Source organism: Lissotriton vulgaris, chromosome 6 (assembly GCF_964263255.1).
Source record: "Lissotriton vulgaris chromosome 6, aLisVul1.2, whole genome shotgun sequence".
Lineage (NCBI taxonomy): Eukaryota > Metazoa > Chordata > Amphibia > Caudata > Salamandridae > Lissotriton > Lissotriton vulgaris.
The window spans coordinates 477,579,335-477,598,505 of NC_141694.1; the positions used below are offsets into that span (position 1 = coordinate 477,579,335).

The window sequence follows — 19,171 nt, forward strand, 5'->3', positions numbered from 1 at the left end:
TGCCCTTATTTAGGCATAGAAACCCAGCCCTTATTTAGGCATTACCCATGCAAACCAAATACAGGCATGGTCACCTACATCCTTTCATCCACGTCACGAGTTCTTGGAAAACCAGACTCTTAAGCCTTTAGGCCTTCCCTTTGCTTGGTTATTGATTTCTCCAAGAACTCATTTATTATGCATGAACATCTATTCCTTAGGGGTTCATTCATGACGTTCCTCTGCCCGACATTTACGTCAGTACTGCCATTCCTAAACAACTTCAAGGCATAAATATACCTTCACTTACCATGGAAACCCACGGCACAGCTCGGCTGCATACTTACACAGCTTGCCACAGCAAGTTCGGAAGGAAGTCTAGTCCCCTCCTGATGCACTGACCAGGCGCTGTAATCCTCCTCGCCGAGAATCCAGCTCCAGTGTTTCTGACTCCCCTTGCGATGTGTTAGAGATCGAGACCCGGAAAGAGATTCCAACCTCTCTCATTTTAAGGTATGGAGAAAACTCCAACCTAGAGGGACTTTTGGCAAAGCTTGGCAACACCAATCCAACCTATAGCTAAACTAGACTATAGAAAAACAGCACCTACTTCTCACCTCGTACTACACTTAGGTTAGGTACACTGGGGTAGAACTAGCTAGAAGCTCCAGATGAGTATTGACATTTTAGCCTGTGTTATTTATGTAGGTATTTTTATGAATACATGTCATAGTTACAAATCATGCTATTACAGTATTATTTTATCTTACTGCTAACGCTGTACATATTATACTTCGCATTCTGTCTTACGATTGTAGCAGTTCATATCTCTTGCATGAGAAATAAGACTGTTCAATAAACCCTTTTTATTGAAACGCCGTCTATTTCTGTACAACTCGGTAGAAACGAAGCATGCACGATTGAATGCGTGAAACTGTCATCTATTGTTTCCACGATTCTGAGACTGTTCCGATTCCAAGGGAAACAAAGTTGTCATGTTGATGCGGTTGTCAGAAACTAATCCCTTCTTGTTTATTCGAGAAGTTTCTAGTGACCTCTGAGTTAGCTGGCACACACAAATAATTAAGTTTAATGTACTCAATAGAGACATACTGACCTCAGTCCTATGTCAAAACTATAGAGTATATTATTCCAATATGCAGAGCCTATCAGGGATATTGGAACTACACTACATGGAGCCCAATGGTTTGGTAAGGCACTAATTTAACGCTAGAGACTGAAGTAACTCAGTCGTGCTTTTCTCAGAGACCCTCTACTCATAATACTCCATAAGACGTCTGGAGTGGGTAAGGGATAATATCAGCCATAGCTCAGTAAGACGAAAATCCTATGTATTAGCTGTTTGGTTTGTTCAACGTTGAAGGACAGTGTTCCAAAATGTTGTGCACCTCATCTTTGTTCCCTTGAAACTTGCTCTGCATTTTTCATTAAACAATGTCTAATAATGAGACTAACACCTGAACCGGTCGAGCTGCGGCTGATCCAGTCGAAGCAGCTTTTGATTTTACAGGTTTCCAAAAAACCGATAAGGTTGCAATAGTCATCCCTCTTACTTTAAGGAGATCCATCACTCTAAAACTTATAAAACTTGACCTTATACCAAGAGGTGGTAGAGCAGTTCTTGTGATAGAGGCACATGAATCTCACCAGACAAATGTATTCTACTCATGGATAGTATAGCCTGAATCCCCTCCAGTAACTAAAATGTTTCACTTTTACAAAGAAGCTGATCAACCAGAGGAATATATTCTTTTCAAGGATATTGAAATCCCACTAACATACCAGGAGCATGAGCTCTGGTTTAAAGGCGCCCTAAAACATTTAAAATCACATTACCAGGCTCGGTCCACTAGGTAGACCAGGAGCAACATGGCCGGGTTTAGCAGGTTACACACCTCATCCTAACATTGAAGAGATGTCAAATGATGAATTACTTGCTCATCTCAAAGAGTTAATCAAAATCTATAGACAATTGGTCCAATATGTCATGCAGACTTTCACAGTCCAATCACCATTAGTTATTCCACAACAAATCTCTCACCAGGGGAATACATTAAAAATCACTCCACAGACTTTACACTCAGTCATGGGTAAAATGCCCACAAAACGTGAACAAATTACATTCTGGATAGCTAAAAAAAAAACTCAGACCGAAGAAGTATTTCCTAATACTAGCCCTTATGAGAAAAGCAGAATTCTAACAATCTGTTAACCGATCGGGATCACACCACATCTGGAAGACTGCACCACTTGGGGCATGGTCTTTGCTGCAATCTACACTAAAACACATGGTGTTCCGTTTATGGCGGTAATACCTGATGTTCTGAAACAGATTCAAAATGAATACGTAGCGGAACCTACTCTAAATATTGGTATGAAATTACTGAAAAATTTCGACCAGGTCTCAACAATACTATTATCTAATATTAAAGGAGAAGCAGCATCAGTGGCGATATGCCAAAAAATAAGGAATTTGATGTAACAGAACAACCACAAGATGTAGCCAGAATAATTGAAAAATCCTACGAAGAATTAGGCAGAAACAGTTTGGGTGGGAAACCAGTTAAACCACAACTGTCTGAAAGTCCTGAGAAGGACTATTTTAAACACAATCCTACCTCTTCTAAAAAGAAGTGGGATAATAGCAAACAGCATTCCAAAGAGAAGCGTTCTCATTCCCGAGGGAAAGGTCTCCTTAAAAGGAGCTCACGTAAAGGAGGTACAACTTCAGGAATAGAGATAATTTGAGAAAACTTGACAGGTATCAAGATACTGATACATGTTCCTCTCATTCCTTTCAGATATCGTCACAGACATCCGAAAGAAGAGGACGGTCAGACAACAAAGAAGAACGCGTGAAGTCCAAAGACTATCAACACGTTCAGAAAAAAAAAACCTCAATTCTCCAAGAAGGTGGTAGCAGGTCTGAAGATCAGACATGTCGAGAATATTGAGAACACAACTCAAGAACGGAGAATGGGCACAGACAATGCTGGACAGCGCAGCAGAAGTAACAATAGCTCGCCAGAACCTGAAGGATCTTCTGGAGACAGTGGACTTGAATGAAGACATTCAAGTTGAGACTGCAAATACTAGGATTAGTTCTCCACATAGGTTATATGAAATAACACTCCGGATGGAGGGAGACATACCAAGAAAAGGAAAAGCACTCTTTTGGGAGCGACTTTCAAAAGGTTATGACATACTTCTAGCAGAAAAGGACTGGTTACCAGAATTTGTCAGAGAGTGCCTACATGGCGAAGACATCATTATGCCAGCCTTCTCCAACCATGTTCCAGTACATTTAAAATGTAATTATGCCAGGAAATGGGCAGTTGCCCAAGCCCCAGCATTATACAAAAATCATGTAGGATGGGATGAGGACTCACCTCACCATAAAGTCCAGTTAAAAAAATCAACCAACTGCACAAAGGCAGTATCCACTTAAGCAAGAAGATAAAAAACAGTTAAGGGAGATCTTAGATCAACTTGAATACCAAGGGGTGACTGAAACATGCACCTCATTAATGAACAATCCTTTGTTTCCTGTCTCCAAGCCAGACAAAACATATTGTCTAATTTTGGATTAAAGACACCTAAACTCTTGCTGTAAAACATTTGCAGTGCAAAATGCACATAGTACAGCATTAATGAATAACATTGTGCGTAAAAAATTTAAACCACAGGGTTTCTTTTGTCAAAACATTGCACCTGAAAGTAGATATTTGACCGCTTTCTCAATAATGGGGACCCAGCTTCAATTTTGTCGACTCCCACAGGGATTCTAGAATAACCCTGGGTCATTCTCAGTGAGGGTAACAGAGTTACTACAAACTTATGATGACGAGGCATTATCATATGTTGATGACATCTATCTTACAGACGATGACCTGGCTCTCTGTTCTCTGTTGGTTCTTTCGGCACTTCTCTTGCCTTTCTGCACTTTTCTTCCGTCTTTCGACACATGTGTTACTCTTTCTGCACCTCTCTTGCATCTTTCTGTGCTTCTCTTGCTTCTTTCTGTGCCTTTTTTTCCTCTTTCTGTACATGTCTAACCTATGTAGGCATAGTGAGGAATTAGCATTTAAAAAAACCTTAGAAAATCACAGGAAAAACCACAGGTTTTAGGGACGTTATAGTTAGGCTGACATTTCACTTGTACAAAACCAGAGAAATGCAGCTGTTATAGTTAGCTGAGCTAACTATAACTCACGCCCTTGCAATGCACTGCTGATGACTTCACATATTACATCACTCATGACATGGTCAGCGAGATCACTCATGCTATCACTGAGGACATCTCAAATTACATATTAGTCCAGCACACATTTTTTAGTATTTGCTCCCCTACTATCAGAAGTAATGGGAAAAAATTAACTACATAAGAGGCAGCAGACTACTATGCACCTCTTACTTACTAAAATATACACACTCCGCCAGATGTGGCAGGGGAAAGAATTGGAATCCTTTAATGATTGGGATGTGGAGGTTTGGGGCAATACACTAGAGTGCTAATGCGATTCTAGATACTGACAGTTTAACAGGTTGAGTGTTTAAAACCCTCTTCTCGTGTAGGAAGCTACTTAGCAACGATTTTTTTAGTTGTATGACTGTTATGTTTGACACTCAGTTACTCACCCATTTTCCTGTTCAACCAATTTATAATTTTCCTTCTCTCCCAGTTCCTTCGGCTCCACTGGTTAGATAAAAGCAAGGTTCTCTCTTTATTCATGGTTCCTGCTAAACTTACTTTGTGCCTACTTCCAACATTTGAAGGCATCCAGGTCGGTATAAGGGCTAATCATGGTCTCATTGTTAGACCTGGCACCTTGGCGTGAGTCTCTCTTCCACTTTTTGCGGATGTGCCTCCGATGTTTTGCTGGTTTTCCGATACTCAGGGCACTGCGCCACGGCTGATCCGTGCCGCAGTGCAAGTGCTCCCTACTGTAAATTGTACATGCAATTGGTATCCATGATTGGTTCTTTGGATTTACTGTTAGTCCCTAGTAACGTGCACTAGAGAGTGCCGGGGCTTGTAGATGCCAATACTGCAGGTGGGCCTGCAGCGCTGGTTGCGCCACCCACCGAAGCAGCCGTAAAGATGTGTCTGGGAACTGCGACCGCAGAACCCGCGTGCGGTCTCGTACTGTCACGCTAGCTGGGCAAGTGTCCCCACTTGCCAGCCCCGACCCTTCCCTTGACTACATATTAGTCACCCCTATGGTAGGCCTGCGGGCAGGGTGCGTTGTAGGTGTAAGGTAGGACAAGCCCTGATGTGCGTGGACTGTCCTAGTAGTGACTTACAACCAAGACCGTATTTCATTATTGAAGGCTACCTGCTCCATTAGGCCAGACTGAGCTGCGAGAATTATTACACCCTATAATCCTCGCAGGCTCAAGGAGCATGGTAGCGAGTCATGTTTAGTATGCCTGAACTCAGGATGATAAAATATTTCTTGTAGTCAAGTTTGTTTAAGTATCCTGGGTTTGCAAATGCTACTTTTAGAAAGTTAGCATTTGCTTGCTTAACCATTTCGGCCCGCCTCTGCTGGTATGTGTATCTGACTGTCTGGGATGTGTGAGTGACAGGGCTGGAGGGATGACAGGTGGTGAATGCGCAGATTACACCTTAGTGGGAGGTAGGAGTGCCTCTTGACTCGAACTGTAGCTGTGCTCGACCACCACAATGCTGGCTCCACCCTCCTGGGGAGCGGCGGATGACTCTGCCGACGCCTGGCCCAGGAAGGGCGCAGCCCCCATCAACAAGGTACTCTGGCCACCCCTGTCCGGACAATGCTGGCTCCACCTCCTGTGGGGCGTCTGATGCGCCTGCCCCTCACACTGAACGCAGAAGCCGGAGTACACCCACCGGGGTACTCAAGGACTGAGAGTGGCTATGCAAAGGCCATCCTGGCCTGCGAGAACAAAAGAATTGGCCTATAAAAGAAGGAGCCCTGCTCCTTGAAAATTAGATCCGGTTTGGGCCACAGAAGGACTCTGCCCTACGAGAAGGACCGTGAGAGACAAGGAAGGGTGCTGACTCTTGCCTGTGTCTGGTGCCTTGCTGCTGAAGGAGAGGAAGAAGAAAAGACTACGAAAAGACTTTTGCTTTACTTTGTGCCAAACTCTGCTAAAGAGATCTCCAAAGGCTTGCAACTGAACTTGCCCCCTGACCAGCGTCCCAGGACCAGTGGACGCTACCCCCTTGGAAGAAAGCGACTGCGGGTGCTGACCATCGCCGCAGCACCGACGGAGGAATCTCCTCCAAGGCAACGACATCCACCTGACCACCGTGACCGGGGCCCAAAGCAAAAGCGAGAGCAAAGTAAGGACCAGCCGCCGCTGGCCCGAACACCGTGACCGCAACTGCACCGGGAGCCCGAGAGCAAAGCGAAGGAGGACCCGTCCGGTCCGAGCTCTCGAGGTGACTGCATAACGAGCAGCAACTCACCTGCAAAGACGGACAGTTGCCCTGTGAGAATCCGCAAGGTCGGTAGCCCGCCCGACAGCCCAGCTGTGAGCCCACAGCTGCACCGGCACTTGGCTGGGTACGTCCTGCACTTGGGGACCGTACTGCCACTTGCCACCGCCGCATAGCCGCCGCCTCCAGGGTCGGAGCGGACGACAAGGAGAGGACCCTGCCGCCACAGAACACCGCTGCCCCGGATGACCAGTGACCTGCTCGGCTGAAGAGCCGCAACGATCAGCGACCCCGGGAAGGCAACGCGACGTGGGACAGATCCCCTGGAAGCCACCGGCTCCACAAGAACTTTGGTTAACACCGGCCTACGGGCCTCAAGAGAACTGCATAAGAACTGTGGTAACCTGAACTGAGTAAACTTGCAACCGTTATCATAAAGTACGTTGACTGTATTCACAAGCCTGCTTAAAATCTATATAAAGATATATATTTTTACAGAATACAGTCTGGTCTCGTTGTGTGGTGGGTTGGTTGTAAAGGTGTACTATTGCAAGTGTTTAACCCTATGTGCCCCAAAGATTAGCCTACGACTGCTTAAGCCACACTACCTAGAGGGTAAGCAGAGGTTGTCTGGAAGGTAACCCTCAGCCCTGACGAGGAAGAGAGAGTCCCTGCTTGTCGCTAGTGTTGCACTGCGCCGGTTAGAGCCTCCCCCTTCCTACATTGGACGCAGCGGTGAGGATTTCGAATTTACACTTGCAATATCTATACCTGAGCTTCTGACCACTACACAAGGATTACGGTCCAGTTACTTAGCCACAGACTTTGCTTTTTGAATTTTGCCGAAAGAAGATTCCGAGTGCGAAAACCATGCCGGGCACGAAGAGCCTGGATGGAGCAGAGTCCACGACCTCCGAGGTGTTGGAGGTGGAGTGGGACCCCGCCAAAGTGGATAAATATTCCAGGGACGAACTGAAGTTCTTTTGCAAGAAACTCAAGGTCCCGCACGCTGGCTGCAAAAACAAGACACAGCTCTCCAAGGCCCTGAAAGCCTGGATAGAGTCCCGAAAGACCCCAGAGGATCAAGACGCCCTCGCCGAGCAGAACGCAACGGAGGAGCAGAACGCACTTGGGGATCTGATTGACCTCGAGAGGCGAGACAGCGAGCACAGCTTTGGTAAAGGCCTGTCGCCAGAGGAGCTGGCGGACAGGAAGGAAACGAGGAATCACGAAAGAAAGCTGGCAGAATTGAAAATCCAGCTGGAGCTTGAAACGAAAAGAATGGCGCTGGAAGAGCGAAAGCATCAGATGGATTATGAAGTAAAAATGAGGGAGATAAGTCTCAAGGAGAGAGACTTGGATCGTCCTCCCTCTGGTGGCAGCGCATCGCCAGTGCAGGTAGAGTCAAGAGTGCACATCCCGAAGGACGTAGTTAAGGAGTTCTTTAAGGGGGATGACATAGGACAGTGGTTTAGGGCATACGAGGTAGCCATGTCCTCCCACCGGGTCCCTGACAAGGATTGGGGAGCGGGGTTGTGGGGAAGGTTCCTTAGCGAAGGGAGAGATACCTTGCTAGATTTGCCCGTTGAAAATCAGAGATCCTATGCCCACATGAAAGAAGCTTTAATGAACAGGTACGGGCTTACCCCTGAAATGTATAGACAGAAGTTTAGGGGGTGTACTAAGCGGCCTGGGAATACGTATGTGGAGTATGTGACTTACTTTTGCAGAGCACTGGATGGTTGGGTGAAAGGTAACAAAGTTAATGATTTTCAAGGTCTCTTTGATTTAATTGCATGGGAGCACTTGTCTGATCACTGTTTTCCTGAGTTACGCCAACACCTGATCGATAGCAAGCTGTCCAACCCGAGGAAGCTTGCTGAGGAGGCGGACCGCTGGCTCAGCACCAGGGTCCACAAGGGTCCCGTGGGAGACTCCGCCAAGAGTGGGCAGGGTCCCCAGCAGAAGAGTGGGGGGGACAAGGGGGGAAAACAGAAAGGGTTCCAAAAAGGCCCCCAAAGTAGTTCCCAGGGGAGCCCGCAGCAGGGTTCTCAGCCTCCCCCACCTCCGAAGCAGAATGGGGCCCCGACAGGTAAACCTGTTCCAAAGGGGCCCTTCAATTGTTTCAAATGTGGCGAGCCTGGGCACATATCCAGTGACCCCAAGTGTCGCCTGTTTGGAAAACCCGCACCCACTGGTGCTCCGCCCGACAAGTGACTAGCGTTCACCTGGGAGAAGAAATGATGGTCCCGGGGGGTGGAGATCCCGTTCACATGACCCTAGTCTCACTAGGAGATAGTGAGATGATCCCTACAAACTACCTGCCCTCTAACACTAAGAAATATGGGCAGGTGGTGATCATCAATGGTAAGGAAGCTGAGGCTCTTAGAGACACAGGAGCCAGTGTGACTGCAGTGAGGCAGCACCTGGTGTCTCAAGAGCAGGTTGTACCCCATGCCTACTGTAGGGTTATCAACGCTGATAATTCAGAGAGTCAGTGTCCGATGGCTCAAGTTCCCTTCGAGTGGGGGGGGGTCTCTGGTACACTGCAGGTCTGTGTGAGACAAACCATGCCTGTTGACTGTTTGCTAGGGAATGACTTGGAGCACTCCCCTTGGGAAAAGGTGGAGAAGACGACTCACCTGCGGATGGTGGGTCTGCCTGACTGGGCGTGCGTGACCACCCGGTCAATGGCAGCCAGTAGGGGTGATCGAGAGGTCCTGGGGCCTGAAGGAGAGGCCCAGGAACCGGCCTTAGGGAGAAGGCGCAGGGGGCGCGGGAAACCGGCTCCTGAAGTTCCCACGGTCCAGGATGAAGCAGACCTTGAGGGGGATGCCCTGGAGCCTACAGGGGAACAGATCGCCGAACTGGGGGACCTGCCTGAGCTGACCCATTGGCAGCAAGAAGGAGGACCCTCCAGGGAGGAATTCTGCAAGGAGCAGAAAGAATGCCCTTCTCTCGTGGGGATGCGGCAGCAGGCTGCAGACCAGGCCAATGGTGTTCAGGCCAAAACACATTACGTGTACTGGGAGAACGACCTCCTGTATTCGGAGCCTAAGGCTGCTGAACCTGGGTCAGCCCGTGTGCTGGTGGTACCCCAGAAGTTCAGAGCCTTCCTACTGGGTCTGGCTCATGATGTGCCTTTAGCAGGACATTTGGGGATGGACAAGACCTATGACAGGCTTGTCACCCACTTTTACTGGCCCCAAATGCATAAGAGTTCAGATGCGTATTGCAGAACCTGTCCGACTTGCCAGGCAAGTGGGAAGACGGGAGGGAAGAACAAGGCTCCCCTCCAACCCTTCCCTGTGGTCGGTACGCCATTCCAGCGAGTGGGTAGTGACATCGTTGGGCCTCTGGACCCCAAGACAGCCATGGGCAACAGGTTCATCCTGGTCTTGGTGGACCATGCCACCCGGTACCCTGAAGCCATCCCTCTGAGGACAGTGACGGCTCCCGTGGTGGGGCGTGCACTGATGGGAATTTTCTCTCGAGTAGGATTCCCTCTAGAGGTGGTGAGCGACAGGGGGACCAATTTCATATCGAAGTATATGAAGTCCCTTTGGCAGGAGTGTGGCGTAACGTATAAATTCACCACACCCTACCATCCCCAAGGTAACGGGTTGGTTGAAAGATTCAACCGAACCCTAAAAGGCATGATCATGGGCCTGGAAGGTCCGATGAGGCGTAAGTGGGACGTCCTCTTACCATGCCTACTCTTTGCCTATCGCGAGGTGCCACAGAAGTCCCTAGGGTTCAGCCCCTTTGAACTGCTGTACGGTCACCCCGTGAGAGGACCACTGAGTTTGGTAAAGGAAGGCTGGGAGCAATCTCCCAGGAAACCTCCCCAGAATGTATATAGCTACATGCTGGCCTTCAGAAACCAGACCAGACGCTTCAGACAACTTGCCGAGGCAAATCTGGAAGCGAGCCAGGAGGAGATGAAGCGGTGGTACGATCAGAATGCCACTCTGGTCGAGCTTCAGCCTGGACAAGAGGTGTATGTCCTGGCCCCAGTGGAGCCCTGTGCCCTTCAAGATAAGTGGACAGGCCCATTTGAGGTTGTGGAGCGCAAGAGCCCCGTGACATACTTGGTGGACATGAAGACGCCCAGGAACCCTTTGCGGGTCCTACATGTCAACCGCCTCAAGCCCCACTTGCGAAGGTCCGAAGTGGGCATGTTGTTGGCAACCGATGACGGAATGGAGGAGGAGTCGGAGCCTCTTCCTGACCTCTTGGTGGCCTGTGAGAAGGATGGGTCAGTGGATGGAGTTAACCTCTCACCCACCCTGACCGCCGGACAACAGGAGGACTGCCGCCAGTTGCTGGGGCAGTTTCCAGACCTGTTTTCCCTGGTTCCGAGTGTCACAGATTGGTGCGTCCATGATGTGGACACTGGAGACAGCTTACCTGTGAAGCACAAGGCTTACAGGGTGACTGACAGGGTCCGGGCCTGCATCAAGGAGGAGGTCTCCAAGATGCTTGCCCTCGGGGTGGTTGAGTCTTCCAGCAGTCCTTGGTCCAGCCCCGTGGTCTTGGTTCCGAAGGCTGCTGCGCCGGGAGCCACACCCGAACTCCGGTTCTGTGTGGACTACAGAGGACTCAATTCAGTCACGAAGACTGACGCGCACCCCATCCCCAGAGCTGACGAGCTCATTGATCGGCTAGGGGCTGCCCGGTTCCTCAGCACGTTTGATTTAACGTCTGGGTACTGGCAGATCGCCTTGACCGATGGGGCAAAGGAGAGGTCGGCATTCTCTACACCAGATGGGCATTTCCAGTTCCGGGTTATGCCATTTGGAATGAAGAATGCCCCTGCCACCTTTCAGAGATTGGTCAACCAGGTGTTGGCTGGACTGGACGAGTTCAGTGCCGCCTACCTGGATGACATCGCGGTGTTCAGCGGCACCTGGCCCGAACACCTGCGACACCTCTGGGAAGTGTTGATGGCCCTGCGCAGAGCAGGCCTCACAATCAAGGCAAGCAAGTGCCAGATTGGGCAGGGTTCAGTGGTGTACTTGGGACACCAAGTTGGGAGTGGCAAGGTAGCCCCCTTGCAGCCCAAGATCGAAACCATCCTGGCTTGGGAACCCCCCAAGACCCAGACTGCAGTGAGAGCCTTCCTGGGGCTCACTGGGTATTACAGGAGGTTTGTCAAGGGCTATGGCACGATCGTGACCCCCTTGACAGAGCTGACTTCGAAGAAGCAGCCCAGGAATGTGATTTGGACTGACACCTGTCAGAAGGCTTTTGACACCCTGAAGACTGCCATGTGCACGGCGCCCGTGCTCCTGGCTCCTGATTTTTCCAAGGAATTCATAGTGCAAACAGACGCTTCAGAGCATGGTGTAGGGGCTGTTCTTTCACAGATGACTGAGGAGGGCTTTGACCAACCCGTAGCCTCCATATAGGAGGTTACTTCCACGGGAAAGTAGGTGGAGTGCAATAGAGCGTGAAGCATTTGCTGTGGTCTGGGCGCTGAAGAAGCTAAGACCCTACTTGTTTGGGTCTCACTTCCGAGTTCAGACGGACCACAGGCCCCTCAGATGGTTGATGCAGATGAGGGGTGAGAACCCGAAACTGTTGAGGTGGTCCATTTCTCTACAGAGTATGGACTTTACGGTGGAACACCGCCCTGGCACCGATCACGCCAACGCTGACGGTCTGTCCAGATTTTTCCGCCTTAGTGATGTGGAACTCCCTGGGGAAGGGTAGTTCCCCCCACATTTCAGCTGGAGGGGACACATGTTAGACCTGGCACCTTGGCGTGAGTCTCCCTTCCACTTTTTGCGGATGTGCCTCCGATGTTTTGCTGGTTTTCCGATACTCAGGGCACTGCGCCACGGCTGATCCGTGCCGCAGTGCAAGTGCTCCCTACTGTAAATTGTACATGCAATTGGTATCCATGATTGGTTCTTTGGATTTACTGTTAGTCCCTAGTAACGTGCACTAGAGAGTGCCGGGGCTTGTAGATGCCAATACTGCTGGTGGGCCTGCAGCGCTGGTTGCGCCACCCACCGAAGCAGCCGTAAAGATGTGTCTGGGAACTGCGACCGCAGAACCCGCGTGCGGTCTCGTACTGTCACGCTAGCTGGGCAAGTGTCCCCACTTGCCAGCCCCGACCCTTCCCTTGACTACATATTAGTCACCCCTATTGTAGGCCTGCGGGCAGGGTGCGTTGTAGGTGTAAGGTAGGACAAGCCCTGATGTGCGTGGACTGTCCTAGTAGTGACTTACAACCAAGACCGTATTTCACTATTGAAGGCTACCTGCTCCATTAGGCCAGACTGAGCTGCGAGAATTATTACACCCTATAATCCTCGCAGGCTCAAGGAGCATGGTAGCGAGTCATGTTTAGTATGCCTGAACTCAGGATGATAAAATATTTCTTGTAGTCAAGTTTATTTTAGTATCCTGGGTTTGCAAATGCTACTTTTAGAAAGTTTACAACAAGGGGTGGTGAGGGACAGAGTCTCTGAATTAAACAGAATACTCTCACCCAGTCAAGAGATCAGGGCTAGATCCAACACCGTTTTTTAGCTCACTGCACCATCCCAGTTTCAGAACCTGGCTGTATGCAAATTAGTCTGTTCCTGTCCCAGTGCATGATGGGAACAGGGCAAACCAAACTACAAAAGCCAATTCTTACACTGGGAAGGAAACAAGCTACCGGGGACCGGTTTCTGGCATTTCAGCCGTCTTCGGCCCGGCTTGCTTGAATCCTGATGGTGCAATGAGCAAGGGACTCACATCTGAGTATACCCTTCCACGCTTAGGGTGGACAAAAATATTTACAACAAGGGGTGGTGAGGGACAGAGTCTCTGAATTAAACAGAATACTCTCACCCAGTCAAGAGATCAGGGCTAGATCCAACACCGTTTTTTAGCTCACTGCACCATCCCAGTTTCAGAACCTGGCTGTATGCAAATTAGTCTGTTCCTGTCCCAGTGCATGATGGGAACAGGGCAAACCAAACTACAAAAGCCAATTCTTACACTGGGAAGGAAACAAGCTACCGGGGACCGGTTTCTGGCATTTCAGCCGTCTTCGGCCCGGCTTGCTTGAATCCTGATGGTGCAATGAGCAAGGGACTCACATCTGAGTATACCCTTCCACGCTTAGGGTGGACAAAAATATTTACAACAAGGGGTGGTGAGGGACAGAGTCTCTGAATTAAACAGACACTCTGTTCATCACCACCCCCTTTTTGTAAATCGTTTTTGGCCACTATAGGTGTGGCAGGGTATACTCAGACATGAGTCCCTTTCTCACTGCTCCATCAGGATTCAAGCAAGCCGGGCCGAAGAAGGCTGAAATGCCAGAAACCGGTCCCCGGTAGCTTGTCTCCTTTCTGGTGAAGAATTGGCTTGGTAGTTTAGTCTGCCCTGTTCCCATGATGCACTGGGCCAGGGACAGACTGATTTGCATATAGCCAGGTTCTGAGCTGGGATGGGGCAGTGAGATAAATAACGGTGATGGATCAAGCCCTGATCTTTGGACTGGGTAAGAGTGGTCTGTTTAACTCAGACACTCTGTTCATCACCACCCCCTTTTTGTAAATCGTTTTTGGCCACTATAGGTGTGGCAGGGTATACTCAGACATGAGTCCCTTTCTCACTGCTCCATCAGGATTCAAGCAAGCCGGGCCGAAGAGGGCTGAAATGCCAGAAACCGGTCCCCGGTAGCTTGTCTCCTTTCTGGTGAAGAATTGGCTTGGTAGTTTAGTCTGCCCTGTTCCCATGATGCACTGGGCCAGGGACAGACTGATTTGCATATAGCCAGGTTCTGAGCTGGGATGGGGCAGTGAGATAAATAACGGTGATGGATCAAGCCCTGATCTTTGGACTGGGTAAGAGTGGTCTGTTTAACTCAGACACTCTGTTCATCACCACCCCCTTTTTGTAAATCGTTTTTGGCCACTATAGGTGTGGCAGGGTATACTCAGACATGAGTCCCTTTCTCACTGCTCCATCAGGATTCAAGCAAGCCGGGCCGAAGAAGGCTGAAATGCCAGAAACCGGTCCCCGGTAGCTTGTCTCCTTTCTGGTGAAGAATTGGCTTGGTAGTTTAGTCTGCCCTGTTCCCATGATGCACTGGGCCAGGGACAGACTGATTTGCATATAGCCAGGTGCTGAGCTGGGATGGGGCAGTGAGATAAATAACGGTGATGGATCAAGCCCTGATCTTTGGACTGGGTAAGAGTGGTCTGTTTAACTCAGACACTCTGTTCATCACCACCCCCTTTTTGTAAATCGTTTTTGGCCACTATAGGTGTGGCAGGGTATACTCAGACATGAGTCCCTTTCTCACTGCTCCATCAGGATTCAAGCAAGCCGGGCCGAAGAAGGCTGAAATGCCAGAAACCGGTCCCCGGTAGCTTGTCTCCTTTCTGGTGAAGAATTGGCTTGGTAGTTTAGTCTGCCCTGTTCCCATGATGCACTGGGCCAGGGACAGACTGATTTGCATATAGCCAGGTTCTGAGCTGGGATGGGGCAGTGAGATAAATAACGGTGATGGATCAAGTCCTGATCTTTGGACTGGGTAAGAGTGGTCTGTTTAACTCAGACACTCTGTTCATCACCACCCCCTTTTTGTAAATACTTTTAGAAAGTTAGCATTTGCTTGCTTAACCATTTCGGCCCGCCTCTGCTGGTATGTGTATCTGACTGTCTGGGATGTGTGAGTGACAGGGCTGGAGGGATGACAGGTGGTGAATGCGCAGATTACACCTTAGTGGGAGGTAGGAGTGCCTCTTGACTCGAACTGTAGCTGTGCTCGACCACCACAATGCTGGCTCCACCCTCCTGGGGAGCGGCGGATGAGTCTGCCGACGCCTGGCCCAGGAAGGGCGCAGCCCCCATCAACAAGGTACTCTGGCCACCCCTGTCCGGACAATGCTGGCTCCACCTCCTGTGGGGCGTCTGATGCGCCTGCCCCTCACACTGAAAGCAGAAGCCGGAGTACACCCACCGGGGTACTCAAGGACTGAGAGTGGCTATGCAAAGGCCCCCCTGGCCTGCGAGAACAAAAGAATTGGCCTATAAAAGAAGGAGCCCTGCTCCTTGAAAATTAGATCCGGTTTGGGCCACAGAAGGACTCTGCCCTACGAGAAGGACCGTGAGAGACAAGGAAGGGTGCTGACTCTTGCCTGTGTCTGGTGCCTTGCTGCTGAAGGAGAGGAAGAAGAAAAGACTACGAAAAGACTTTTGCTTTACTTTGTGCCAAACTCTGCTAAAGAGATCTCCAAGGGCTTGCAACTGAACTTGCCCCCTGACCAGCGTCCCAGGACCAGTGGACGCTACCCCCCTGGAAGAAAGCGACTGCGGGTGCTGACCATCGCCGCAGCACCGACGGAGGAATCTCCTCCAAGGCAACGACATCCACCTGACCACCGTGACCGGGGCCCAAAGCAAAAGCGAGAGCAAAGTAAGGACCAGCCGCCGCTGGCCCGAACACCGTGACCGCAACTGCACCGGGAGCCCGAGAGCAAAGCGAAGGAGGACCCGTCCGGTCCGAGCTCTCGAGGTGACTGCATAACGAGCAGCCACTCACCTGCAAAGACGGACAGTTGCCCTGTGAGAATCCGCAAGGTCGGTAGCCCGCCCGACAGCCCAGCTGTGAGCCCACAGCTGCACCGGCACTTGGCTGGGTACGTCCTGCACTTGGGGACCGTACTGCCACTTGCCACCGCCGCATAGCCGCCGCCTCCAGGGTCGGAGCGAACGACAAGGAGAGGACCCTGCCGCCACAGAACACCGCTGCCCCGGATGACCAGTGACCTGCTCGGCTGAAGAGCCGCAACGATCAGCGACCCCGGGAAGGCAACGCGACGTGGGACAGATCCCCTGGAAGCCGCCGGCTCCACAAGAACTTTGGTTAACACCGGCCTACGGGCCTCAAGAGAACTGCATAAGAACTGTGGTAACCTGAACTGAGTAAACTTGCAACCGTTATCATAAAGTACGTTGACTGTATTCACAAGCCTGCTTAAAATCTATATAAAGATATATATTTTTACAGAATACAGTCTGGTCTCGTTGTGTGGTGGGTTGGTTGTAAAGGTGTACTATTGCAAGTGTTTAACCCTATGTGCCCCAAAGATTAGCCTACGACTGCTTAAGCCACACTACCTAGAGGGTAAGCAGAGGTTGTCTGGAAGGTAACCCTCAGCCCTGACGAGGAAGAGAGAGTCCCTGCTTGTCGCTAGTGTTGCACTGCGCCGGTTAGAGCCTCCCCCTTCCTACACTCATCCTCCCTGGAGTGTCGCAAAGTCCACTGTTGCTAGGCTACCAAACGCTTCAGAGAACGCTCCTGAACCGCATTGGGATTCATTGCACGACAGTCAGGTCAGGCCTTGGAGTCATGGCTTGGATCCAAGCATCAGCGGCAAATCAGGTGGAGGTCTGTCACAGACATCTGTATGTGACAAGAACCACAGGGTTGAAACCTTACAGGCTTTTAAGGTATATCCTTATATTCACACTGGGAGCAAAAGGTCAAAAGACATAAAAAAAATATAGTCCACAAATTGGACTGCGGTAGCTCTCTCTGGACCTACGCTGATGGTGCCGAAAAAAAAGAACTGATGTCACCGAACTGGGGGCGGTGACTATATAGGTACCCCACATGTCACAGCCAGCACACATAAAGACGAAGCATAGCTGATCACCACCTCCTACTGGTGTGCAGAGGTACTGCTTGAAAATTCCCAGATCCAGTTAACACCTGGGGAATATTCTAAAGTAAAGAATCTGTCAGCAGAAATCTCTATCACTTACATGTTTTTTGAGTAATATGTACATGACTCACAAACTTGTGCCTCCTTTTGCTTGATGTGCTGATAAAGACCTCAAGGGTTATGCATGCACACCTGTCCATGCCAATGTCAGGCTTTTGTGCCTTTCTCTTACCCTTCATTCCACTTGAGTCTCTACTAAGTGTTTTTCCTAGCAGAACATCTTTCTGGAGAGTTTCACTGACAAAAACTTTAATAAGGTCTATATATACTTACCCAATCACAAGAAGACCCGAACAAACCACCATGAATCCAAATGTGTACTTTAATGCATTTTTAATTTGCTGTTTGGAGAAATAAAGAAAAAGGTCAATAGAATGTTTTTCTCCGAAGCAATTATTGCAAACAAGCTTTAGGTACATTCTCATTAATAAAAATTCAATTTTTACAATGATAGCAAGTAGAGAGTTAGACATGCACAATAATAATAGATTTGACAGCAGAGCAAGTCACAGCCCAACTAACCCATAATAACACATTGAACCTTAAGGCGAAAAAACTGAGCTCATTTAGGAATACAGTGAGGTTCCCAACTGAATTAACAATATTGGGTGTCTCTCAACCTAGTCTCATCTCTGCACTACTTTATTGAGTTACTCTACTGGAAAGTATTTAGACTCAATAACAGAAAAGGATCCTCTCTAAGAAAGCAGAGGCCAAACCATATTAGACTCGGGTATAGGTATGAGATTGAAGCATGATCTACTGTGCAGATGCACACACAGCAGCAATCTCATTAAATGTTCTGGAAGATGGGCTTCCCTGTTCTTTTTAGGGGGGCCTAATAGACCCCACACCAAGTTTAATTGCAAGTACCTTTGCAAAAGGCCTCCTGCACTGTACAGGTGCAAAGGTTCACTGGAACATAGCACTGCTGTCTGATCCGAGCTAGTTTTGTGTGACTGTATCCCTAGCTTGACCTGAGACTTGGCAAAGGCCAGTACTGCACTGCCATGAAACCAAATACCACTGAAATGAAATTAATTCCCATTCGGTTAGGCCTTAGAGAGTCAGCAGAACTGATCTTGCCCCACTCAAAAGATCCAGAGAAATACAAAGTGTAGTGGGGCTATGTTGTGGCCTGAAAATTCTGTACCTAACTTGTGGTTGGTTCATGCAAGGGCAATGTTCTATCATGAAGACGCATGGCTGGGAAATAGGAATGCCCTCCATACAAATGAGGGAAAATGAATACACAGTTTTTCTCATCTGTCTACATTGAAAGTGTATCATTCAAAGTTGTGCCCACAGTCCGCTTCCATAATGCACAGAAAAGCACACTTGCACCCTGTATATTGCCCACTGTAAACATTGGAGTGTTAGTTGATGGGGGTGAGTACCCACCTTAAGTAATAACCACCAAATGTGTCAGAATAAACCACTAAAGTCAGTAAATAAACCTCAGCTCAACCCCCAGGTAGTTATGGCACAGAGCAGAGAGGTTTAACTTCAACACAATGTGTACAGTAGTTATGCAGTACCAGACAGTAATAAAAACCCCGAACCATTTTTGAAAAATATTGTAAGTGTTCATAAATAAAATGGCACCAAAACAACAAAAATCCAATAAGGGAAACTAAAGTTGTCAAATTTTTCAATAGAAAGCTCTAAGCGCCAACTGCATTTATCGGGTCACGCTTGACTGGCACCTAGGCACAAGTGAAGGCAGACAGTGATGGAGCATGGCTGGTTACAGAAACCAGGTTCAAACCAGTCAAAGGATTTCCCTTCAGTCTTAGTCTTGGAAATGGAAGCCAAAATTCCTCAGCAGGGCAAGGCAGCATGCAGTTGCCAAAGAGGGCTCCACAATGTCAGACAGCTGTTGAACGAGGTCTAGGTGAAACCTTTGACGGGAAAGCTCTGAGCAGGAGAAATGTGAGTTTTGCACCCGATGTAGGTGCCTCGCCAAACAGGTGCTTTTGGTGCCTTCGCCTGGTGATTTAGTCACTTTTTC

General features: G+C 49.1%; 1 protein-coding gene across 2 annotated transcripts in view; it reads right to left on the reverse strand.

Moving 5' to 3' along the window:
* LMBRD1 (LMBR1 domain containing 1) overlaps positions 1-19,171 on the reverse strand; it is a 686,985-nt gene that overhangs the window by 454,843 nt on the left and 212,971 nt on the right. For both annotated transcript variants that reach the window (XM_086926465.1, XM_086926466.1), the window contains one exon: positions 17,434-17,501. In XM_086926465.1, coding sequence (XP_086782591.1) covers positions 17,434-17,501 — 68 coding nt within the window. The remainder of the gene's footprint in view (positions 1-17,433; positions 17,502-19,171) is intronic.